This window comes from Hemicordylus capensis, chromosome 9, assembly GCF_027244095.1.
Source record: "Hemicordylus capensis ecotype Gifberg chromosome 9, rHemCap1.1.pri, whole genome shotgun sequence".
Taxonomy (NCBI): domain Eukaryota; kingdom Metazoa; phylum Chordata; class Lepidosauria; order Squamata; family Cordylidae; genus Hemicordylus; species Hemicordylus capensis.
In genome coordinates this window covers 10,666,531-10,693,251 of record NC_069665.1, presented here as the reverse complement: position 1 = coordinate 10,693,251, position 26,721 = coordinate 10,666,531, and the positions used below count along the sequence as shown (strand labels likewise).

Here is a 26,721-nt window from a genome sequence, read left to right as displayed (position 1 = left end):
AAAATGTGTATGAAGTAAGACCCAGGTTAGAGCAAATACTCCTATCTTTGTTGCTAACTTTCCCCCTCCCCCACCATGCCCAGCCATAGGCTCAGGTAACACTTCCACACCATAAGAACATAAGAACAGCCCTGCTGGATCAGGCCCAAGGAAGCCCATCTAGTCCAGCATCCTGTTTTGCACCGTGGCCCACCAGATGCCACTGGAAGCCTACAGGCAGGAGTTGAGGGCATGGCCTCTCTCCTGTGTTTACTCCCCTGCAACTGGTACTCAGTGGCATAGGAACATAGGAAGCTGCCTTATACCGAGTCAGACCATTGGTCCATCTAGCTCAGTATTGCCAACACAGACTGGCAGCGGCTTCTGCAAGGTTGCAGGCAGGAGTCTCTCTCAGCCCTATCTTGGAGAAGCCAGGGAGAGAACATAACCTTCTGCATGCAACTATGCAGGTGTTCTTCCCAGAGTGGCCCTAAGGGGGTATGTCTTACAGTGCTCACATATGTAGCCTCCCACTCAAATGCAAACCAGGGCTGACCCAGCTTAGCAAAGAGGACAATTTATTGCTACCCAGAATGTTGGGGGCAATATGCTAAATCATTGTAAACCGCTTAGAGAGCTTCCAGCTATAGAGCAGTATATAAATGTAAGTGCTATTGCTATTGCTACCACAAGACCAAATATTTCATTCTGGGTCCATTCTTGCAAATTCTCTCACACTCTTCTGCTCTTCTGTGGAAGAATGGCCATTCTCAGTTTTGCAACAAATGGGTTGCGTTCCAAAAGCCCGTTTGTAAGTTGGATGTTCGTAAGTCAAAATACAGGTAGTTCCTATGAGGGATGACTTGTTTGTATGTGTGGGTTGGCGTTTTTTAAGTTGGGCATTTTAAAGTCATAAATTTAATACGTTATGTAGCTTTGTGAGGATGGATCATTCATAAGTCGGGTGTTCGTAAGTTGGGGAGAGCTTGTATGTCTAAACTGTTCCTAAATGTTACCATTCCTGATGTCGGATTTGTGTCCATTATTCTTTTGCATAGAGCAGTGGTTCCCAAGCAGGGTTCCTCCAAATGTTGCTGAACTACATCTCCCATCATTCCCACCTACAATTTATTGTGGCTGGGGGTGCTAGGAGTTGTAGTACTGGAGGAACCCTGGTTGGGAACCACTGGTGTAGAGATTTGTCCTATGTAGGCAGCAGAAGAGCACTGTTGGCAGATAACAGCATATATCAGTGTTGGAGGGAAGAGCAAGCCAATGAGCCCATGATAGTACAACTGATATTTTTGAATATTCCAACTGTGTTTCCTGAATGGCTGTGGGAACAAAGCTGAATTGGGGTTTGCTACAGAGTCTGGTCAGGGGCATAGTGATGTTGTGGGCCGCCCTGGGATCAGATTTGAGGTGAGCCCCACTGCTCATCCCATTAATGCCACTCATGTTGCTCACACACCGCCTTCCTTATGCCCTCCTCTGGCCGGTTTGGCCGGCTTTTTGACCGGTTTTCGGCCTTCTCCCAGCGGCCATTTTGGTGGCCATTTTCTGGGCCATGCAGAGGCTAATTACGCAGGCCTCCAAAATGGCTGCCATGCCACTGGGAGAAAGCCAAAAACCAGCTGAAAAGCCAGACATTATTATTATTATTTAGACCTAAAAACATTTGCGAATCCCCCCAACATTTGGAGGGTGTTCGGTCTGGGGTTGGGCCAAACAGGGGGTGGTTCAGTTTGACCCCAAACTGTCAAACCCGTTTGACGTCAAGCCGGTTTGCACATCTCTAGTGGAAGGGTTCAACGGTTAGTCTCCCATGCACTGGTGGCCTGTGTGTGGCTGCACCCCTGTGCCTCCTACTGCTGTGTCCTCGTGTCCCTGGCTTTGTGTCACTGTTCTCTTGTAGCTTTTTACAATTAGGGGCCTATCTGTAAACAATTACAGGACTACCACTCAAGGTCTATGAAGCAATGTGTCATTGCCTAGGATTGTAATTAAGGAAGCCAGATCTCTGTAGAAAGGTCAATACCAGCATTTCAGTTTGGGCCTGAAAACAACCGGCTAACTTATGGAGTTGGTACAGATTTGAGGCTTTTAAATGAACCATTGAAACCTATCTACTTGGCAAGACTTTTAGTTGTGATTATATCTGACATTGGTTGTTTTAATTGTGGCCTTACTGCTGCATTATTGCTGCATTATGTTATGCTTGTGCTCTTACTATTTTATTCTAATCTGGTCATAGCTATCTTTTTGTGATGCTTTTGTCTTGAAAAATGGGAAATAAAATTAATAGATTCAAAAACTATGATCTGTTGTAAGAATAAGTGCTGACATGCTGACCATGCAATTGCATGCAGACGGTAATTAACTTATACAATCAATTATCTGGTATAAGAATTTATGGCATATCTCAATCTCAGAAAAGCTAACCCATATTGTTTGGTCCCATTCAAACCAGACTACAAATAATGTTTTTCCTGTAATTTGGTCAGATTTTATTCTTTACACTAATCGGGAAAATTGTGGTTGTTTTCCTACCTATAATATTAGAGTTTGAATGGATTGATGGATTGGAGTTTGTTGTATTAGCTCTTTCTGTTTGTGTTTGGATCAATGTTGTTTAGCGTGGTAATTTGTTTTAATAAAAAGATTTAACATTTAACAACAACAACAACTTATATCATCAATTAATTATGTCTTTCCCCCTACTTTGATTCTACTCTTTTTTTATAGGTCTCTTCATGTGTTGATCTGCAATGCTGCCATTTTTGCTGTCCCTTGGCAACTGACTGAAGATGGTCTGGAGTCCACCTTTCAAGTTAATCATCTGGGACACTTTTATCTCATTCAGCTCCTCCAAGATGTTCTCCGCCGCTCTGCTCCTGCAAGAGTTGTGATGGTTTCCTCCGAATCACACAGGTTAGGGACTCTAATTAAAAACCACATAAGTATTTTCTTGGTAACCAACTGTGTTAAGCCAAAGGCGAAGATGCTGGAAAACTTCCAGATTCTTCAGTTTTATTTTGCAGTTTTGCTTTCTAGTACTACTACTGTTTATACATTGCTTTCAACAACAAAAAACTTCACAGAATGGTTTACACAGATAAAGAATAATAAAAATGTGATCCATGTCCATAAAGGACTCATGACCTAAGAAGAAACACAGGGGAGATACCAGCAACAATCACGGAGGAATGCTGTGTTGGTGATGAATAGGCCTGGTTGCTTTCCCCCGATGATATAGAGAATCATCAGTTTGAAAGGTGCTTCTTCAGTGTGGTTTCTGTGCTCAACATGATTGGGCTTTGTGCCTGCGGAGAAACCTCATCAGCGTCTTTCCAAGCTGAAGCCTTTATCCTGAAATTGGGTGGTAGCCCCGCCCCCGGAATGTAATGTTCATGTGCGCCAAGTCCCCACCTCAGTCTTTCTTCGTCCACCAACAGATCAAAATCTCTTTGAGTTGCTCTGAGCTATCGGGTGGGGGTGGGGGCTCATTTTCTTCTCCGCTTTTCTCTCCTTCTCTTCTTTGCTACCTCCTTTTTGATTTAATTTAGTTATCTCTAGCTTTCCGTTTGCGTTTTCATTTCTTTAGGCCTTCTCGCCTCTTATGGCCAGCAAGGTCACATTTAAGTTTCATGTCCGGTACAGGGCTAAAGTCCCCTCCACTGACGGACATAGTCGCTGCCTGTTCTGCCTCCGCAAAGCACATGATGACAGGGAGGGGACTTGGAACCTCCTGGATGCAAGCATGCACGTTCTGTTCCCAGAGCAGCCCTACCCCCTAAAGGGAAGATCTTACAGTGCACTGCTCATATGTCACTTCCCATTCAAATGCAAACTCGGGTGGATGCTGCTTAGCAAAGAGGACAATTAATACCTGCTACCACAAGACCTGCTTTCCTTCCATAGACTAAAAAGTAATACCTGAAATATTGTAAATAATGTTTTTTCTGCTAGTATGACTGCAAGTTTTCTGCCATTTGGGCTATTGATTTTGTCAGGAAATGGAATAATAATTGATTACGTTTTAATGGCATGACCTTTATTGATCGTTATTCAACAACTTCAACGTCACACCAGGAGAAGCTCTTCCATTATGTGCCCACCTAGACAACAAAGGAAGAAAATGAAATGCAAAGTATCTTTAGTTTTGTAGTAATAGTCACTGCATTAAGCAATGACTTTGGGTTTCTTCCCCTTAGCCAGCTTGTCTCTTGTATACTGAGCAAGAAGTGGGAGGGGATTAAAAAAAAATCCAGTCATTCCACTAATACATTACATTCTTCTCTTTACTACCTTCCTCTCAGACTGGAGTAGTTTGAGAAATTAGCACAGATCATCATATAAGAACTTGCCTTGTCTAGACAGAGTCGTGGTTACATGAGTTTGACTTTAGCTAACGGCAGTGATCCTTACAGGAATGTGATCCCTATAAGGACTGCAGCCATTGAGTAAACATTTTGGGCCACGAACTAAGAGTTAGGGGTGTGCATGGAACCGGTTTGGCCAATTCGGTTCGAATCCAGACTGAATTCAAACCAGCCAAGCCCGGCCATCGAAGCGGGCCGAAGCGGACCACGGACCAGTTCGGGGGTATACTTGTAAAGGGCAATCCGGCGAGGATTCCCTATCCTAAACACTGTGGGGTGTGAGATACTCTGTACCTTAGTGGAGAGAAGGCGGCTTGGGCTCCTCCAAGCTCTGGCCTCCTGAATGACAGCCCGGGCTGGCTGCTGCCCAGTTTGGTATTTTTGTAACATATGCAGAGGCCCAAACCAGGCTGCAGCTGGCTCAGACTGTCGTTCAGGAGGCCAGTGGGGGGCTGCGAGGAGCCCCCACTGCCCCCTGACGCTGCTGCTGTCTGTCCACCACCTCCACCGCAGTATGGAGTAGCCTTTCTCTCCCCCCACCTCCTGGCTTTCAAGATAGGAAAGGTCCCCTTTACTTGCCAAGGGGAATCCGCACCAGATTCCCCTTTACAAGTATACCGGCCTGCAAATTGATTCTTAGAATCGGGGCTAGTCTGGTTCAAACTCGAACTAGCACCAGCTCAAACTGGGTCCAGTTCAAACTTGGGCTGGCCAAACTGGGCCTGCTCAATTCGAACCGTGGTTCAAATCGAGCTGGCACGCACATTCCTACTAAGAGTGAAGAATTCACAGATGTGTGATAGCACTTTTGTGAGTGTGTGGATCCTGTTAAGTTTCAAAGAGCATAAAGCTGGAGCTGAGATGCTTCCTTATGCAAAAGGATCTTGGCAAGCCCTGCTAACTAGGCAAAGAGGCACCTTTTTCAATGTGGTGATTTTCTTATATTTAGCATGGGGAGAGCAATTGACCCTGTTCAACCCCAGCACAACATCCCTCCAGTGGCTATTGCTGATGCCTCCTTTGTGTTTCTTTTCAAATTGTGAGCCTTTTGGGGCTTTGCTTTTTGTTCTTTTTCTGTCTAACCCGCTCTGAGAACTATTGTTGAAAAGTGGTATACAGATAATAGCAGCCACCTAATGGTGCAGCGGGGAAGTAACTTGCCTAGGGAGCAAGAGGTTGCTGGTTCGAGTCTTCACTGGTATGTTTCCCAGGCTATGGGAAGTGCCTATATCGGGCAGCAGTGATATAGGAAGATGCTGAAAGACATATTCTCATAGTGCGTGGGAGGAGGCCATGGTAAACCCCTCCTGTATTCTCCCAAAGACAACCACAGGGCTCTGTGGTCGCCAGGAGTCGACACCGACTCTACGGCGCAACTTAACCTTTACCTTAGCAGGTAGTCATATTATCTGACACCACCTTAAGTGGCACAGCAGAGAAATGCTTGACTAACAAGCAGAAGGCTGCCGGTTCGAATCCCCATTGGTATGTTTCCCAGACTATGGCTTGGCTCATCACCAAGTAGAGGCTAGTGTGTCCAAAAGTGTCCACAGGTACAAGAAAAATGCAGAGACATCCTGAAGCAGCACGTGCTACATGTACAAATAATATAGGGCACATGTGTACTTCTCTGCAGCCCCTCCCCCCAACTTCATAATTCATCAACCACCACTGCACCATATGAAGAAGAATGCACAGTCATTCCAGCAGGAGAAACAATGCAATTAACAACTTTTAGATGAAATCCATTTTTAAAATTGTTATTATGTGGAGTGAAAGAATTCAACACAGACATTAGCAGTATTATTGTGAGAAGGGAAGTGATGTATCCAATACATTTACTTTGGGAAAGCAAGCCAATCAATATCAATCAATAGCTTTATTACAGTCTTTGACCAGCATAAGGCAAGAAAACATAACATTGGCAGCTGTTGAAGGCTATTAAAACCGAAGGAGTATAAACAGTAAGAAAGCTATAAAGTTGCTAAATGGTTAGCACCTATAAGGTTTATAAAGATTATATAGAGGTCTTTGAGCAGAGACTGTAAGCATCATGAATCAGCAGTTGCCATATGACAGTATAGGAGACTGAAAGGTTTTAAGAATTAAAAGAGGTTAGAACTGTATGGGTTAACTGTGGGATAGCTAAAATCTGTAAGTGAAAGGCTATAGAGCTTTAAAAGTTATTGTAGAATTAAAACTGAAAACTATACAATTGTCAACGGTCTGTAGATTATAGGTGGGGCTCTGTGCTACACAGGTGTGTAGAATGTAGGTTGGTCTAGCTCTCTAAGATTGGGTTATTTGATTCTGTTGAGAGTAGGGAGAGGCGAATGTGCAGGATCTGCTGTGAGAGTTAGTTGTTCTGTTGTTGTTTTGTCCAACTGAGTTGACCGTTTAATGTAACAGGTTCTTCTGGCAACTAGGATGTGGAGTTGGTATAAAGCCTTAGCGTGGGGCTGCTGGGAAAAGAATTTTAGGTGTAAGTTGATTGGAAAGTGGTCACTGTCGAATTGGGGGACAACCTCCAAATCATCTTCGAACTGAAGCAGGCTTCCCAAGACAATTACATAGTCAGTGGTACTCATGATGGCCCTGGCTCAAAAGATAAATACAACAGGGTGATCATTTTTGAGGGAAATGTTCATGCTTAGTATGTAGAAGTTGAGTCTGTTGGCTATTAGGGCCATGCAGAGACCTATAAAGTTAGACATCTTGTCCTTCGATTGGTGGATGAGTTCAGCAAGGTCCATATGCCTTCGATGTCTGCTTTGGGATTGGGTGGGCAGCACTGAGTGCATACAGAGCATGCATACAGAGCATCTTCATCTGGTCTGAGCCTAGCATTGAAATTGCCACCTATAACTGTGAGCATTTGGCGTAGGAGGAGAGAAGGTCAGTTAGATTACCTTCCAGCTCAGTCCATAGATTCTGAACCTGGGGTTTTCATCACAGCAGCGTTAGATAGTTGTTGATTGCTAGCAGGGTGCACTGCCGGAAGTGGACCGTCACTGCCACGGCATATTACTTAAACGAAGGTAATCTTACTGATGTTGCACACAGGGTAGTAGAAACTAACATGCCCAATCAACATTTGGGTCTGTCTCTTCCCATGCCTGTTTTTGCTCCTAATGAGTGTGAGCTGATGCTGTTAAGAGTTAGGTCTTCTGGTGTTCAGGTTTCCTACACCATTAAGATATCACATTTGGAGGTGAAGCTTATGAAAGACACATTCCTGCAACTGGAGTACCAGCCTACCACATAGGTCTTATGCTGATCTATTGCATGTCAGTCTATAGTTGTATTGGCCAGCAGGGGGCAAAATCTTTCAGGTGATTTCTGGTGCAATTGACTCCAGCGGTGCGCCTGGGGATGCTTTGATCAGCAGCTGCTCTTGTGATTCTGTTGCTGCTCCAGAGGGCTGGTTGATGGCTGCTGCTCTGAAGGCAGCACTGGGCACATGGTCCCATTCGTTGATGAGCCTCTGGGGCTGCAGTTTTTGGGATTGTGTGGGCGATGTGGGGGCCCCTTCCTTCAGAGCTGCAATATTGGCGTCCTGTGGCAGTGGAGAAGGTGGGCATACCTCTCCACCCTTTACATCCCCTAGGCTTGTGTGTGGTGTCTGTAGCTTGCGTTTGTTTGTTTGTTTGTTTGTTTGTTTGTTTGTTTGTTTATTTATTTATTTAACATATTTTTATACTGCCCAGAACTTACGTCTCTGGGCAGTTTTCAACAAAAACAAAAAGTTTCAACGTTAGTTAAAACAAATAAATGACACATTAAAACACTGGTTAAAATAAATGACAACAGAAAGTTAAAACATTATAAAAAATTAAAACCTTAAAACAGTATTTTAAAATGAAGTTAAAACTATTAAAACAGTATTTAACAGATGACTAAACAAACTACACAACAAAACCGCCATGTCAATTAGTACCCCCCTCCCTCCCTCCCTCCCTCACACAGCCTGACATCCAGCTCTTGGATTGGAGCAGGTGATACAGCCACCCCTTTCTTTGGGGTTACTGTGTCTGCCTTCAGCATTGAGAAGAGGCACTCATGGAGATATTGCATATGGGGGCTGGGCAGGTTTGGGGGTTGCCCCATCATTCAGGTGGGCTGGCACTACAGTGTGGGTCTCAGTGAAGTCTGTTCTGCTGTTGCTCTCGCTGTCCTCTGTGTCCAAGTCATAGTTACAGTTGAAGTTGGAGGAGTGGACTGACAGCTTTCTCCTTGGTCTGGGAATGGCTGCAGCCTTAGGACATGGGATAGAGGGGACCCCAGCTGTGGCATTGTTGGGTCTTTCAGGAGTAGTGTGGGTGGTGGAGGATATCCATGTCACTCTCCAAGTTAAGAGTCTGAGTGGTGGGAAAGAGTTATCATTCACTGTGCTTGGACTTGAACGGCTGCAAGTTGTTATTTGAGTTCAGTAAGATCCATATGTTTGGACCTATGATCCTGACTCTCTCTGGACCATAAGGGTTTAATTTCTTGCAGTTGCTGGAATTCAGAGGAGCTGCTGATAAAATGGTTGCTGAGGGCTGGATTTGTTTCCTTGGCAGCCTTATCAGCAAGGTTATTTGCTGTAGGAACTGTTTCAGCTTTCCCTGAAATTAAGGGCCATATGATATGTTCCTTTAAAACTCTGTTAGTTCTTATGCTAAATTTATGGAGGAGGTCTCCTCCCATCCGAATAAGTTTGAGTGGAAGAGTGGCTTGTCTGAAGATGAGCAAAATCCTCTTAGTCTAAGAACAACAGGGCAGAAATTGGATTGAATCCAGGTCAATAAATCTAGGGTTACAATTTAGGACTGAGCTCAGGGAATTTGATATTTTGTGATTTGTCTATCTCTGTGTATTAACGTGGTTCGGTGCTATTCGTAGCAGCACCTGGGAGTTTTGAAGTACCCGCCAAGAATTAAATGGATAGGTTGATTTTGTCAGATTTTCATGTATCTTGTGTGCAGTTTTGCACACAAGTCCCGTTAGTAGCTGAAGAAGGAGGTGTCTGGATGCTGCTGGGAGCTGTTTTAATTAGACTTTTATCCCTGCGGTTTCTGTGTGCTACTACAAATTCATCAGAGGAATGCCTGAGCTTATCTAGTTTGATTGTAATTGTGTTTAGGCATTCCGTTATTTTAATTATGGTATCTGCAGTAAGTAAACAAGCATCACCGAGAAATTTTGGAAGGGGTTCACGGGGTGAGGGGCACATCTGGCACTGTTGAATCTCTTGCCCCTCTGTTTCAGAGGATTTTTCGGGTTGGAGATCTTAGATGACAAAAGGGCTTCCAGATGAAAGGCTGTCTCCCTAGCAGCAGTCTTTTTCTGGGGAGAAGTGGGGTGGTTCTCCGTGTCCAGGACCATAAATCTATTCTTAATCAGGATAGCAGGGGAGGTACACATGGCACCACTTGGTTTGTTAATGGGGAGAAAGGAGTAGATTTTCGTCTGCTTCCCTCTGGCTGCTTTGTCGGTGCTTGGGCTGTTTCTGCTCCTTTCCCCCCTTTGATTTGCCATTATTGTAGTTTGTGCAAATTCTGTTTGGGGATTTCAGCTCCAATGGAGAAAAAGTCCAATTTTAGCTTGTGGTTTGTGCTGCTAGCTGGTCACCATCTTGTGCTACTAGCTGGTTGCCACCGCACACCCTGAAAGCCAAGCCCTTTGGGTTGATATTTCAGTTAGGGGTTGGCAGTGAACAGTTTTTGCCTGTTCAGTCCAAATTCGAACCAAATTTGAACTGAATTACCAGTCCGTGAACCAGTTGGCTTGAACCAGCTGGTGGTCCAGGCCATTCAGTCGAACTGGGCCAAGCCGGCTCAATCCAGTTTGAGGGGCTATGCTTGTAAGGAAGAATCCGGTTTGACAGTTCGAGAGGCAATGCTTATAAAGCATTCATAAGCAAAGGGAATCCTGCCTCTAAAAGCATTCTAAGGGCAGCAGCGGTGTGTGTGTGTGTGTGTGTGTGTGTGTGTGTGTGTGTGACAAGAGGGCACCTTTCCAGTAGCTCCTCTAAATTCCAGCAGTACCCTTAGCAGTGTGGCCTGCTGCTGGGGAGAACACCAGAGTTTAGAGGTGGTGCCAGCTCCAGTAAGGTACCCTCTTGCTCCCCTCTTTGGCCGTCCTTAGAAATGTTTAAAGGCAGGATTCCCCTTTGCTTCTAAAAAGGAATCCTCACTGTATTCCCCTTTACAATTATCACCCATTGAACTGGGTCGACCCAGTCCATAATGGACCGGGCCCATTTTGGTTCAATCTTGGATCAACCCCCCACCACCACCACCTCCCCTTTTGGGTCACTTCTGTTCGAGTTCAAACTGGTTGAACCAAGGTTAGGGTTAAACTTCAGTTCGAACTGTTTCTGCACACTTCTAGTTAAAATGTCACATGGCAATTTGTTATTTGAAGTGCAATGGACAAATAACAGTTTGAAATCTATCTATCTATCTATCTATCTATCTATCTATCTATCTATCTATCTATCAAACAAATCTTTATACCAGCCAAAACTTACATCTCTGGGAGGTTTACAACAAAGCAAAACAAACAGCAAAAGTTAAAACATATGTTAAAACAAAATAAATGACAACAGAAAAATTAAAACATGAGTTAAAACAGAATAAATTATAACAGACAGTTAAAACATTACAACAATTTAATTTTTTAAAAACAACGTTAAAACGATTAAAACAATATTTAATTAAAAGCCTGGGTGAACAAATGCATCTTTAAAGACTTTTAAAAAGTTGTCAGAGATGCGGAGGCTCTTATTTCGGCAGGGAGCATGTTGCAAAGGTTTGGGGCAGCAGCGGAGAAGGTGCATCCCCAAGTAGCCACCAGACAAGACGGTGACAACTGCAGAATGACCTCTCCTGATGATCTCAGTGGGAGGTGGGGTTCATGATGAAGACGATGTTCTCTTAATTCAATTTCATTCCAGATTTCTGTAACAATATATTACTTGATTGAAATAGCATGTTAAATGGATGAATGTAGAGCAACGGCCCCAGGATCCCACATATGTAACCACTTACTAATGCCCACTGATACCAAAGGAGCAGCAAAACTACACTCCCCATGTTCAGCTGAAGTAAAACCCAATAGACTTTCTCCCATAAAACCCAATTGACTTTCTATTCCATAAAACGCTATTGGTAGTGGGGAGTGCAGGGGGGTATATCCCCTCCTTCTGAAATGTTTTAGTAACCTAGTATGATGCTTGCATAAAAGGGGAATTAAAAAAACAACCCACGTTTCCTTAAAATGTAACCCCCAGGACCTGGCAAAGAAAGACCAGCCAAGGGTCAGGCTGAAGCCCTTTATCACATCTAAACACAAGGGCTTATGGTATAAATGACATACTGCAGATAGGTTTATTTGAACCATTTTAAATTTATGATGGCAGCAATGAAAGGAAGCAATAGAACATGCCCATAATAATCCTCCCCAGTGTTAAAAGACATGAAACAGCTAGTAATTAGGTGGTAACAAAAAATCTTGGATGCCCTTATCTTTGCAAATCACACCAGATTTGTGAAAGCAAGTAGCAGAGTCCCATTACAAGGGAGCGAGGCTACTGCAGGGCAGGCGAGTTTAGCACTAGAAATAAATCTGCCAACTCCAATCACTTGCCAGATGTGGAGGGCACAATGGGATCTGTATAAATGGGCTGTTATTTAATGGGTATTATGTTGAATTGTCAGCTGCTTGCTTCTCTGTGTAACGCTGGTCTCCAATAGTTTTTCAGATGGCATCTTTGCTTTTGAGGGGTTTCTTTCCTCCCCTTCTTGGTGTCATATGAAGCTCAAGTTCATGTATTTGCAGAGCTTTAAAGCTTGATTAGAAATTATGGGGGGGGGGGGTAACCCCAACGAAACAGTGGCGCATTAGCAGTGCAAGATCAGCCAAGGTTTACAGAAACTTATTGCACAATAAGTAAATGGTGTGTGTCCAGATCTAACAACTAAATAAACTAATTGCTTTTCCATATGTAAACATATAATATAACCATTGCATGGCAGGCCTGTAGCTCAGTGTGAATCTTATTTTGATGTCAGCTGCCTTGTGAGGTGCTGGCTAACTAATACCTACTAATAATATTTAAATACAGGAGAACCTCGTTATACATGGATGCTATATTAACGGTTTTGCATATTCATGGGTGTCTGATTTTGTATCTGCGGATACAAAATAGTTAAAATCCACACATCCGCAGTACCCAGAGGGCCGGAAGTGACCTCAGAGGTCATTTCCTGCCGCCATTTTGGGGTGGGGGAATATGGAAAAAAAAATCCATGGTTTGGTGGACCATTGGGGGCATTTGGGGTGGTGGTTGCTGGACACCAGGAGATCCATGGAGTGCCCAGTAGGGCTCTTTATTTGGCCCATTTTGGTGTTCTTTGAGTGTTTGTGGGTAATTTTTTTATTTTTTTTTTAGTCTGGGAACCTAACCCATGCATTCCCATAGACTCGATGACTCATTCATTGAGCATTCCCATAGACTCGATGAGAACCAGCATGGTGTAGTGGCTGGAGTGCTGGACTAGGACCGGGGAGACCCGAGTTCAAATCCCCATTCACCCATGATACTAGCTGGGTGACTCTGGGCCAGTCACTTCTCTCTCAGCCTAACCTACTTCACAGGGTTGTTGTGAAAGAGAAACTTAAGTATGTAGTACACCGCTCTGGGCTCCTTGGAGGAAGATCAGGATATAAATGTAAAAATAATAATGAAACAGTGGACCACCTAATCAGCTGTTGGAAAAAGATCACACAGACTGACTACAAACAAAGGCATGACAAGGTTGAAGGGATGATACACTGGAACATCTGCAAAAAATACAAGCTACCTGTAGCCAAAAATTGGTGGGACCATAAAATTGAAAAAGTCAAAGAAAATGAAGATGCAAAAATATTATGGGACTTCCGACTACAAACAGACAAACATCTGCCACACAATACACCAGATATCACTGTAGTCGAGAAGAAAGAAAAACAAGTTAAAATAATCAACATAGCAATACCAGGGGATAGCAGAATAGAAGAAAAAGAAATAGAAAAAATCACCAAATACAAAGATCTACAAATTGAAATTGAAAGGCTGTGGCAGAAAAAGACCAAAACAATCCCAGTGGCAATTGGCATCCTGGGTACAGTTCCAAAAGACCTTGAAGAGCACCTCAACGCCATAGGGGCCACAGAAATCATCATCAGCCAATTACAAAAAGCAACTTTACTGAGAACAGCCTATATTCTGCAACAACATTGACAATAAAATTCAGCCATCCTAGGTCCTTGGGAAGGACTCGATGTCTGGATAAAACAAACCAGTCAATAACACCTGTCTGACTGTGGAAACAAGAAATAATTGTTTTAAAGATGTTTTTAAATTGGTGTTGATATTTATATTTCTGTTATAATTGTTATTGGTTTTAATGGTTTCTGTTTTTAATTGTAAACCACCCTGAGCCATTTCAGAAGGGCGGTATAAAAATTGAATAAATAAATAAATAAGATCATTGAGAGAGGTCCTGCAGGCCTTCTCTGTAGTCGCTCCTGGGTTGTGGAATGTGCTCCCTATAAACATTTTTGGTTTAACATCTTTACCAGCCTTTAAAAGAGCCCTTAAGAAACATTTTTTTAGCCTGTCTTTTAGGAATTGGTGAATGTTTTAACGTGTATTAAATTGTTCAAATGTTACATTGTTTTAAATTGTTTTAATAGCTGTTTTGTTTTATTGTATTTATTTATGTGAACCGCCTAAAGCCTTTGTAGTCAGGTGGTATAAGACTTGGGAATATAGGAAGTGACCTTCTACCTAGTCAGACCATTGGACCATCAAGCTCAGTATTGTCTACCCAGACTGGCAGTATCTCCATGTTTGCAGGCAGCAGTCTCTCTCAGCCCCATCTTGGAGATGACAGGGAGGGAATATGGAACCTTCTGCATGCAAGCATACAGATGCTCTTCCCAGAATGGCCTCATCCCCTAAGGAGAATACCTTTAAGTGTGCACACATGTAGTCTCCAATTCAAATGCACCCCAGGGCAGACTCTGCTTAGCAAAGGGAACAATTCATGCTTACTACCTGGAGACCAGCTCTCTTGATGCTCAGGGTAGGCTAATCAAGGATTATGAACATGAGCAAGCAGCATGTTCTTATTGAGATAAGTCTCTTGCGTGAGACCTGAAGTCTTCTCAACTTCAGCTATCCTAGAGGTTCCTGAGCTGGCCCAACATCTAGGGGTTTCACGAGCCTAATTGCAACAGGAGCTGCAGTTGGGGTGGAGAACCATTCTGGTGGTAAAGTAAAGTTGTGCTGTTGAGTTGGTGTCAACTCCTGGCAACCACAGAGCCCTGTGGTTTTCTTGGTAGAATTCAGGAGGGGTTAACCATTGCCATCTCCCTCACAGTATGAGAGGATGCCTTTCTGCATCTTCCTTTATCACTACTACCCGATATAGGTGTTTCCCATAGTCTGGGAAACATACCAGCGGGGATTTGAACCAGCAACCTCTTGCTCCCTAGGCAATTTATTCCCCCGCTGCACCATTAGATGGCATTCGGTAGTGAGCATGAATTATCCCCTTTGCTAAGCAGGATTAGTCTAGGTTTGCATTTGAATGGTTGACTTAACAGCATGTGAGTAGTGTAAGATATTCCTCTTAGGGGCCGGAGCCATAGTTTAATGGTAGAGCATCTGCTTTGCATGCAGAAGGCCCCAGCTTCAATCCTTCTCCAGACAGGGCAAAAGAGAGAGAGAGAGAGAGAGAGAGAGAGAGAGAGCGCCACTGCCAGTCAGTGTAGATTATAAGCAGAAAGAAAGAGCAAGCAGCCCGGCTCCATGTATATGTCTCCCTTCTCTTGGTCAGCATATACCCTATCAACACCTTTGAAGTAGAATCCCTTGCCTAGGGTGGTGACGACTGACAGGGGGCATGAAATCCTGGTTGTAGGTGCCATGCCTGACTACCAGACTTTTCTATTTCTTAAACCACAGATATTTCTGGGGTTCTCCAGAGCTTGGTTGCTCACAGTGGCAAAGAGAAGGGGAGGAAAGAAACATCAGCATGGCTTGGTATTTGGTATTTTGCACCAACAGTCTGTGGGAAACAAACTTGGGAAAGCAACATGGAAAAATATTCCTCATACTGCCCAATAAATTTTATCCCTTTCTTTTCTAACTTACTCCAAAAGCTTTCAGTTTTAATTCTTAAATACATTCCTCCATCTATAACTTTGCAATTTACTACTGAATTTAATAAAACAGGCAGGCAGATGGCTATCAAGAAGAACTCTTTTTCGTCATGTAGAAATCTTCAGTTGTTTGCTACCTTGTTATTATTTAAAAAAAACAGAAAGAAACAAACAGCTGGTGTTTAATGACTCTGTCAGACCCAATTAAAAAACATCAACTAGTTACTTTGATTTGTGCTCTGTCATGCCATGGGTATACTTAAAAACATTAGACTCCGCCGGAGCTCATTTTGGCTTGGTTCACATTTATCTTTTATACCTTTAAGGCTATTGATGGCGTGTTACCAATGTTACATCCCCTTTCCAACCATCAATTTTTAATCTAAAAAGATTCTAAGCAGCAGAAAGTCTCATCTGTAGTTACCTGGGCACTTAAACTCCAGAGCATGCCATCCTTGTGCACTGGAAGCAATAAGCAGAAGGAGAGAAATGATGATGCCCATACTGTTCCTCAGCTTCAAAAGCCAAAATATTTGATCCTGAATTGCTTGAAATTTCTGCTTAGTGTAATAATTGGCTGGGTTTAAGGGAGGGGGGGTGGGTGGGATTAGAAAGCATGCTTTTCAGATGATATAGAAGAATGCAATCCGTAGGGTATAATAGTTAACATTGAAAATAAAGGATTCACATCTTCATTCGGTTTTAATTGTTCACTGGCCACTGTGAACAGTTGTTTCACATTAATTGGCCACTGCTAGCCCAGTTTTTGAATGCCCTTGTTGGGCGGAAAGAATGGGACCAACCTTTTTTCTTCCACGTATCTTCTCTTGATCACTGTAAGCTGAATGGATACATACATGCTTGGAGAAAGGGCTTGAAGGGGCGGGGGGGGAGCCTCAAAAAGCTTGCCTCCCCTGCAGAAAATCCTCTCGTTTTGTCTGGGCATAGAGATCGCGCACCCTGACATGCATCTGCCTTCTCTGGCAACTTGGAGGGTTGGGGTGCTGAGAGGCGACCCCCCACCCCACCCCCGGAACTTCCAGTGTCTTATGGAGAATGGGCAGTACATTATGGGGATTCTCTCAACAATGCCTGGGAGCCCTGCAATCTCCCGGCCCTGGCTAGGAGCAACGGCAATGAAGGAGCACTGGATCCAGGTTGGTCACTCAGTAGGCAGGTTTGAACAGCATGCCTGAGAAGACTCAAATCTGATTCTGTGTTCTGATTATCATGAGACTCAGCTACAAGTGGGTCTCTGGGCAGTTTACAATTTGTTAAGACCCACTTGTAGCTGTCCCAAGACCCACATGTAGTACATTTGGGGCAATATACGGATATGCTAGCTAGCTAGCTAGCTAACTAACTAATGATAGAAAGAAAGAAAGAAAGAAAGAAAGAAAGAAAGAAAGAAAGAAAGAAAGAAAGAAAGAAAGAAAGAAAGAAAACTAGCTAGCTAGGAGAAAAGCTGCAGGTATTCAGGACTTTTTTAACTTACAAAAGCTCATTAAAAGACAAACAGTTAAATTCAATTTTATAGGACTATCATCCCTCCCATGTGTGTTTAACAATATAGTGTCTAAATTACTAAGCATGGTACAAAAATTAGTATAAAGTTAACAAGGCCTATTGTTAAAGTTACAAGGCCTATTAGGGACGAAATTAATAAAGGGCAGAATAATTAATCAGTAAAGCATGTGTACATTTGATGGTTTGTGAATGTATGTATACGGGATGTTTTATTTTGTGTTTTTAAAATTATATTTCTATATGTGTTTTTGAAAAAAAAATTTTTTAAGTAAACCATGATAAAACAAATAATAAATTGAACAATAAAATAAATGTGGCTTAAGGAGATGCTTGAATGCAACATCTTGAATGCAGCATAAATGGCCTCAGGGTATTTGAGAGAATGTCTCCTCCTTCACTATGAGCACCATTGCCCATCGAGATCATACAGAGAGGTTCATCTGCAGTTGTCACCAGCTTGTCTGGTGGTACAAAGCCTTCTCTGTTGCCGCCTTGAGACCCTGGAATGCTCTCCCTGCTGAAATAAGAGCCTCCCCATCTCTGACAACTTCTTAAATGTATCTAAAGAGACATTTATTCACCCAAGCTTTTTAACTATACTTGTGGTTTTAAATTCATTTAAGATTTTAATTTCTTTTAAAGATCTCTTTTGTGTTGCTGTAAACCGCCCAGAGACAGAAGTTTCAGGCAGTGTACAAATACAATACCAAACAAACAAACTTTGGGGGAAGTTAGTTGGATGTCAGGTGGAATGTGTCCTCTTCCCCTCAAGGGTATAACATCAGCAGGGCCTGAAAAATCCTTCATAAACTGAACAATCCAGGGAGATAATTGCAGAAGTTCCTGAGTGCAGATTTAATGCAGGATAGCCAAGTATAATACAAAAAGTTCAACCAAGAGGGTTGATTGCTTCACACTCACAGCTTAGAGGTCTCTTCCACCCTTTCTGGGTTTCTTCCTCAAGGGAAGTGGTCAGGGACATTGCTAGGTACTTCAAAGTTTCAGGCCCTGGGCCAACAAGCCACTTTTTGATATTTAAACTTAATCATATTCCCCTCCAAGAATAATTGCATATGTTTTATAAAGCCTCTATTATTATAATACAACACCTATAAAAGTTGAAGCAGCAGAGATCTCGGTGAGGCCAGGAGCTTTCTCCCATGCTCTGTGCAGGTGCCTCCTTTATGGAAGAGGGAGGTACCAGATCATATTTGGGGCTCTGAGCAGTTCATTGGGGGGCCTGTGCATTAGGGGCCACCCCTAATGATGCCCCTGGAGGGGGATGTTGCATCACCTCGCAAAGGTTGTCTCCCCAATCCTTCCTGGCATCATCAGTTGTCAGAACACCTTTCTTCTTCATCTTGGTATTGTGTGGAAGTGTTGCTCTAATCTGTCCCTCCAGTCGGTGGCACTAGCATTTGCTAGTAGTGATCCTCATTGGAGGCAGAGTCCCTCCCTGCTTCCTGCCTGTACTTCTCATTGATCTTGTCTCTTCCTGTTACAAAATAAAGTCATCTTAGCCTATAAGCTGCCTTCTTCTGATCTCTTATGACAGGTATAACCTCCGGGTGACACCACGGTTAGGCATCACTAGCTGCTGCAAGCCACTCAGCAGCGGCGGCAGAAGTGGCATTGGGAAGTGCTGGTGATGAGCTGGGGTACACAAAGTTATTTCATAGGTAGGGAACTGCAAGGGGATAGGAATTAGGGATGTGCACAGACTGCGGAGGCGTGGTCTGGCACTGGGTGTGTGTGTCGCTATAAGGGCGGGGGGGTTGTACTTACCCCTCCCGCCGATTTCCCCCTTGGCACTCCATTTTAAAGTAAAATCTTTGGGGTGGCAGCGTTCCTCCCTACTGCCCCTGCCCCCTTGTTGACTGCAAAACATGGAAGTAACGTCCACGCATGCACGTGCCACAGACACGCGCACACATGCGCCACTGACGTTACACATGTGCACGCATGTGCAGATGTTACTTCTGCATTTTGCTGTCAACAAGGGGGCAGGGGCGGTAGGAAGGAACGCTGCCGCCCCAAAGATCTTACTTAAAAATGGAGTGCCAGAAGGGGAACAGTGGTGGGAGGGGTAAGTACAACCCCCCGCCCTTAAAGCGACACCTCCCCCGGCGTCGTACCGCCGGACTGGGCAACATACGAACCGGTTTGCAGGCCTCCAACATGGCCTGCGGACCAGTTTGTGCACATCCCTAATAGGAATGCAGGTGACAAACAGAGAAAGGACAGATACGTGTATTTGCTCATATGATATGCACTATATTTCATCTACCACAAACAATTTTCATTCTGTTCTAAAGATTCTGGCAGGTCAGTTTTCAGTTTATAATTTTACTGTATAAATATCTATATAGCTGGACTGATAGTGTCTGTTGAGTTTGTTTGTTTACCAAGAGAAGAATTTTGCTTAGAACACTTAAAGCTCTTTATCTTCTTCCTTAAAGGTTCACAGACATTAAAGAAAGTTCGGGAAAACTTGACTTCAGCCTGCTTTCTCCCTCTAAGAATGAATACTGGGCTATGCTGGCCTACAATCGGTCTAAACTTTGCAACGTCCTTGTATCCAATGAGCTCAACCGCCGCCTTTCTCCCAATGGAGTGACATCGAATGCAGTGCATCCCGGAAATATGATGTACTCATCCCTTCATCGCAACTGGTGGGTCTATACCCTGCTGTTTACTTTGGCTCGGCCTTTCACCAAATCAATGGTAAGTAAGTGGGATTTTGTCAATTCATTTTTGGATTTTCAAAAAGGCCTTTGTTTGCAAAAGAATCAAGATGTACCTGTCTTTCTAATATCTTTGTTCTTACAACCGGAATAGATTCTGTAACTATGGAGTTCTTTAGAAAGAAGTTGTGTGATTAGATTGCTTTGGTGGTTTGAAGGCAGACCACTAGATTTTCAGGTCACGTAATTCTGGCTTAAATTGCTTATATTAAGTTGCATATCAAGCGGCATTCTGGCTTAAGTTGCAGTGTTTGTGTGAACAAGTTAAGTGAGATCCTGCTGAGGTGCAAGTGAAGCGAAATGTAAGAGTAGCACAGCTGTAGACAGCAATGCACTTGGGCGGTCCTGTAAAGAAGGGATGGGGCGGGTAGAAAGAAAAGAAATGCTGAATATATTAATGATCGCTTCCATCATCAACTTCCATGGGATCTAAACTTAGAGGCTATTATCACGTGTTTGCCACAGTCTGCCTTAAAGCAAAATGTTTATATTGGCAAGTAGGAGAGCAGGAAAAGTATTGCATGTTTAAGGCACCAAGAGCTTAGCAGATGTTTCAGTGAATGGAATTTTCAAATGCTTCTGCATTAAAAATGACCAGAAATCCAGAGTGATTGGGTTACGCTTCCTGTTTCATGGCAGAGCCAACCATTGTACTTGAGTTTTAACAGATGTGCTGCTCTTTTCCGAATGGATTGGAATATAACACTGATACTGTTCCTGAGTTATACATTATAACCAGAAAGGTCCAAGGAATCACTTCTTCAGCTTTAGATTGGTGTAGTGGGGGCAACTGTAGCCTTGAGCAATCTGCCTATTTTTTATCCTGTTCCAGCAAAGGAGATCTATATGGGTAAACAGATTTAAGCATGTGCAGAGGTGCACCTAGGTAATTTTTGAGCCTGGACCTAAAAGCCTTTGGACCCCTCCACCCCACCCCCCCCCCACACACTGACACACACAGTATTTTTGACATGTGGGTTCTAGAGGGCACAAACAGCAACTATACTCACAAGAATGTAAGAATATAAAACAGGCATATTTATGCAAATATGAATTAGCAGAAACATTTCAACATGCAACTTAACATATTCCCATCCCACATATTTCTTTTCCCCACTCCCCCACAGTGCCACCCAGGACAGGCTAATGAGGATTTGGAGGCCCCGGTCTTCAGCCCTCTGACCATGTCTGTCACCGGATCTTGGGGACCATCAGTTGGGTGCACATCAGTTGCACATCTGAATGTTTACCTGAGTGAAGATAGAGTCTAACAAAATAGTACTGAAGAGGATGCATTCTGCATTGTGTCCAGTTCTGGGTACCATGTTTTAAGGTGGATGATTAACAAAATAGGAACGGGTTAAGAGGAAGGCAATAGAAATGGTTGAGGGTATGGAAAGCCCTATGAAGAAAGGTTGGAGGACTGGGGATATTTATCCTGGAGAAGAAAAAAAGACTCAGAGAGAACATGATAACACTCGTTTAATACCTCTAAAGGGGTGTCGCATAGAAAAATGCAAAGGCTTGTTCTCTTTTGGCCTAGGAGGACTTAAAAGGGAAAAGGAAAGATTGTGCTGTCAAGTTAGTGTTGACTCCTGGTGACCACAGCCAGTGCTTTTCGAAAACTGTAAAGATCTATGAAGATGGTAGATGTACTCTCTCTTCCTTCCTTCCCCAAAGAAACGTTGATCTATTAAACTGTTTTGCATGGAATTGACTAGCAAGCCAGAGGTTGCCGGTTTGAATCCCCACTGGTATATTTCCCAGACTATGGGAAACACCTGTATCGGGCAGCAGCGTTATAGGAAGGTGCTGAAGGGCATCATCTCACACTGCAGGGGAGATAGCAATGGTAAACCCCTCCTGTATTCTACCAAAGACAATCACAGGGCTCTGTGGTCACCAAGATTCGACACCAACTTGACAGCACACTTTACCTTTAAATATCTGGCTGATTGAAGTGGTTTCCTAGGTTTTAGTGACTGAACTCAGTTGTCCTGGGGACTATTTTTGTGAGCTGGGACTAACTGGTTAGCTGTTAAAGACAGCACTGATTATAAGAATTGTTACTATATCTTTCTGCCAAATAGCTTGAACCACATCACAACCAATTTGCAATATTGATGTAGTCTTCGTTGAAAAGGAACCATTGAAAGTAAGCTAACATTGACAACAGGCATGTGAATAAAGGTGATCCGGTCGGCATAGTATACTTGGACTTCCAAAAGGCTTTTGACAAAGTTCCCCATCAAAGGCTCTTGAGTAAACCTAGCAGTCATGGAATAAGGGGACAGGATCATGTGTGGATCAGTAACTGGTTGAAGGACAGGGTAGGAATAAATGGACCATTTTCGCAATGGAGGGAATTAGGAAGTGGAGTGCCCCAGAGATTGGTACTAGGTCCAGTTCTCTTTAACTTGTTCATAAATGATCTAGAAGTTGCAGTTATTTCATAAGCAGCGAAGTGGCCAAATTTGCAGATGGCACTCAACTATTTAGGGTAGTGAAATCCACAACAGATTGTGAGGACATCCAAAAAGATCTCTCCAAATTGGGGTACAAAATGGCAAATGTGGTTCAGTGTAAGCAAGTGTAAAGTGATGCATATTGGGGCAAAAAAACCTCTGCTTCACATATACGCTGATGGGATCTGAGTTGTCAGTGACTGACCAGGAGAGAGTTCTTGGGGTTGACAGCATATTGAAAGTGCCGACTCAGTGCGTGACAGCTGTGAAATGATCTATGCTAGGGATCATTAGGAAGGGGATTGGAGTACTGTATACAGTTCTGGTCACTGTATCTTAAGGATATTGTAGAACTGGAAAAGGTTCAGAAGAGGGCAACCAAGATGATCAGGGGACTGGAATACCTGCCTTATGAGGCAAGGCTATAGCATCTGGGATTCTTTACTCTGGAAAAGAGGCAACTAAGGGAGACGTGATCAAGCTGTATAAAATTATGCAAGAGTAGAAAGAGTGGACAGAAATAAATTTTTCTCTTTCTCACAACCCTATTTTTCTGGGATTTGAAGATGACATCCTCCAATCTGTTAATTAGCAGAAGACAATCAGCATTTTCATCCTAAAAGCTGTAGAAAGTGAGGGAGATATATGTGTGTGTGTGTGTGTGTGTGTGTGTGTGTGTGTGTGTGTGTGTATAATCTTCCATCCTTGAAGGTTTACAGTATATCTTCCAGATATAACACAAATACCCTGTTTCTGAGTGAGTAAAATTGCTTTATACATGAAATAGTGATGATTTAACAAGGATTTGAAACATAATCCTTATTTTAATCTCCTACTTTCTTATTTGTAATCTTTTAATTCCTGTTTATACCTCTGACTTTTTTTCTGCTGAACAGGTGGTCGGTGCTGACAGGACTAACTGTGCTAACCCTTCATGGCTAATAAAACCTGCCAGGGAGGGTACAAGCAGATGGTTGGAGGCTATAATCAGTGCTTTATTAAGAGGGGGCAAGATACCACCATGCCTCAAGGAGGCGATGGTAAGACCATTATTTTTAAAAAGCCCTCCCTTGATCCCTCCAACCTGGACAACTGTAGAGCTTTCTAACCTTCCCTTTTTGGGCAAGATGAGAGAACATGTGGTGGCATCCTGGCTGCAGAGGGCCTTGGATGATACGGATTATCTGGATCCCTTTCAGTCAGGCTTCCATCCTGGATATGGGACTAGTTGCTAAATTTTTATATGGGGCTATGAAACTAACCTCTCGTCATGGGGTTTTATGAGGCTGATTGTGTATCGTTTAGTTATTTTATGCTGTATAATCTATGGTAACAGTCAAAAGTTTTAATTGTTTGGCTTATGGCCGTAAATAAAATGATTGATTGATTGATATGGAACGAAAACTGCCTTGATCGCTCTAGTGGATGACCTCTGCCAAGATCTTGACAGGGGGAGTGTGTCCCTGTTGGTTCTGCTGGACATCTCAGTGGCATTCGATACCATTGACCATGGCATCCTTCTGGACCATCTCTTGAGTATAGGGATTGGAGATACTGTTTTGTAGTGCTCCCCCTCCTTGGAGGAGGATCCAGATGGTGGTGCTGGGGTCTTGGCTCCTTGACCATTGGCCTGTGCGGTCCCGCAGGGTTTGGTTTTGACACCCATGCTGTTTAACATCTAAATGAAACTGTTGGGAGACGTCATCTGGGGACTAGGACTGAGTTGTCAGCAATATGCAGATAGCACTCAGCTCTTTCCTTGTTGCCTGATCTTAGGGAGGCAGTGGATGTCCTGAGTCAGGGTCTGGAGGCAGTGGTGGGCTGGATGTTGGCTAATAAACTGAGATTGAATTGGGCAAGTCGGAGCTGCTGTTCGTTAGTAGGAGAGCCAGTTGGGATAAGGGGATTCAACTGGTTCTGGATGGGGTTGCACTCCCCTTGAAAGAGCAGGTGTACAGTTTGGGGGGATTGTTGGACCCATCTCTGCTTTTGGAAGTTCAGGTGGAGGTGGTGGCCATGGGTGCCTTTGCACAGCTTCTGTTAGTGTGCCAGCTGCATTCCTTACTTGAGAAGGCAGATCTGGACACAGTTATCCACTCCTTAAGTGATGTCATGGCTTGGTTCCTGTAATGCGATCTATGTGGGGCTGCCCTTGAAGAATATTCGGGAACTGCAGCTAGGATTTTATCCAAAACTGCCCTCTGGAATCTCATTACACATATTTTGAAAGAGCTACATGGCTGCCAATTTGTTTCCGGGTCCAATTCAAGATACTCTTGTTGACCTTTAAAACCCTTAATGGATACCTGAGGGACCATCTGTTGCCAAGGATTTCTGCCCAGTTGACATGGTCATTGGAGGGGGCTCAGCTTTGAATGCTAACAGTGAAATGAGGGACGATCGGCTGTCATGCACATGGGACAGGGCCTTCTCAGTTATTGTCCCCAGACCTTGAAATGTTAACTCAGTGGGTATCCACTGTTCAGTCTCCATCACAGTTTTTAGAAAGCACGTGAAATATTGGCTTTTTACCCAAGCTTTTATGGGTGTTGTTTTTGTTGCTGCTGCTCTGTATTTTATGGCCCTATTGTGCACGTTTTTTTTAAAATACAAATTAGATTTATTTTAGATGTATTTTTATATTCCAATTTAATATTTTTATTATGTAAATGTTTTATACTCTTCTGTTGTTTTAAATGTTTTGTAAACTGCCCTAAGACTGTTTTCATGAAAGGCAGTATAAAAATTTAAAAGTATACAAACAAGCCATTAATTCAGAGTGGATACGCAATGCAAAAGAATAATATGCATAAAGGACCTTCTCTGTAGCTGCCCCTGGGCTTTGGAATGCTCTCCCTGTTGAAATAAGAGCCTCCCCATCTCTTGCAACTTTTAAAAGGGCACTGAAGACACATTTGTTCACCCAGGCTTTTAATTAGATTTATAGGTTTAATGCTTTTAATGAAGGCTTTTAAATGATTTTAATTTTTTTATCCTTTTAAATTTTTTTTCATTTGTATTGTTCAATTTTATTCATTTATTCATCCATTCATTTATTATTTTGCTGTACATCGCCCAGAGATGCAGATTTTGGGTGGTATATAAATATGTTGAAATAAATAAAATAAAAAATAATAACACTGAGTGCTAGACATTGGTTTCCTTCTCTACACAGCATCCTTTTGCCCTTGTGGACTGTCCTTGCTCGGATCCAAATGATATTTTCTCCCACTTAAAAAAAACCCAGAAGTGAATAATGAAGACTGAGAGAACAGAAACAACCTAAAATAAACAACCTAAAAGGAAATATCTGCACCCTTGGAGAGAGCCATTTGCACATTAACAAGTCCCCAGGTGACTGTGTTTAGGCTCAGTTTCGGTGCAAACTTCTGATATTGAATCTTCCCTTGTAGCCCAGCTAATCAAACCATCTTTGGCTACACTTCATGCAGCAGCTGTTTTGGTTATTAAGCCTCCTACAAGATCCGCTGCCCAGCCAAACCACTGTTATTTCTTTTTTCAAACCAACCAAGGATCAATCCAAATGGAGGCAGCAATCCTGAAATCCCTTACGCACAAGGGGTACCACTGAAGTGGTTTCAAGGCTGTATTCTAGCTGTGTCTGAGAGCCAGCTCATACTGAACTAATTAATGTTCTGCATTTCAACCAGCTTAGCTATTTTGAGTCTAGTTTGCATGTAGCAGTCCCTTAGTATGGAAGACCTTGTGGTAACACTTCAAAGTATCACACCAGCCTCCGCCTTCATCCAGGAAGTAATATGAAAGAACAACAATCCACACAATATAGTATTTTACTGGTGTGGTAGTGCCAGTATTCTAGTAAGGTGAATAGTAGTATTTTCACTGTACCTTGGCCTTTCCATATTACTAAGAGAATGTTGTATAAATATTAAGAGAGTCCCATAAAATGCCTTATGATGTATCTTCATACTCTTAAGACAACAGAAACAGGCCTGCATAACATAAGGTCTGGTGGCCAGATCTGGACTGTGGTGACTTTTCTGATGCCCACAGGTAGAAATATCTTGCAGCCACATCATCCTAGAAAAGCAGAGAGTCACCCTTTGGATCAGTTAAATTGACTAAACAGGAAAAAGGCCTATTTTCTGGCCATTATCTTTAGTTAAAAGCATAGGTCCCTTGAGAAAGAGAAAAGATCCACCAGTAACTAATAATGGCTTTCATTAAGAGAAGTAATAATTAATATCAGTGTATTAAAGTGCTGAAAATCAACCTCGGCCCTTGAATACCATGCCGTGGTTGGTTCCAGCCCACTAGAGCGTTTGTGTTGTGCAGTCCTGCTTTAAAATTATGATAGTGGCAGTGTGATCAGTACAAGTTCCAGTTAGAGCAGCAAACCCCTTTCCCCTCTGAATCTCAGTCCCAGTCCCAGATGGGCTTTAATAA

At 43.0% G+C, this 26,721-nt stretch overlaps 1 protein-coding gene across 7 annotated transcripts in view; it reads left to right on the top strand.

Moving 5' to 3' along the window:
• Positions 1 to 26,721, top strand: part of WWOX (WW domain containing oxidoreductase) — an 811,261-nt gene that overhangs the window by 202,076 nt on the left and 582,464 nt on the right. For all 7 annotated transcript variants that reach the window (XR_008311186.1, XM_053270440.1, XM_053270439.1 and 4 more), the window contains exons 7-8: positions 2,725 to 2,910; positions 19,544 to 19,808. Coding sequence is in view for 6 of the 7 variants with exons in the window: in XM_053270440.1 (XP_053126415.1) it covers positions 2,725 to 2,910; positions 19,544 to 19,808 (451 nt within the window). In the remaining variant the exon portion in view is untranslated. The remainder of the gene's footprint in view (positions 1 to 2,724; positions 2,911 to 19,543; positions 19,809 to 26,721) is intronic.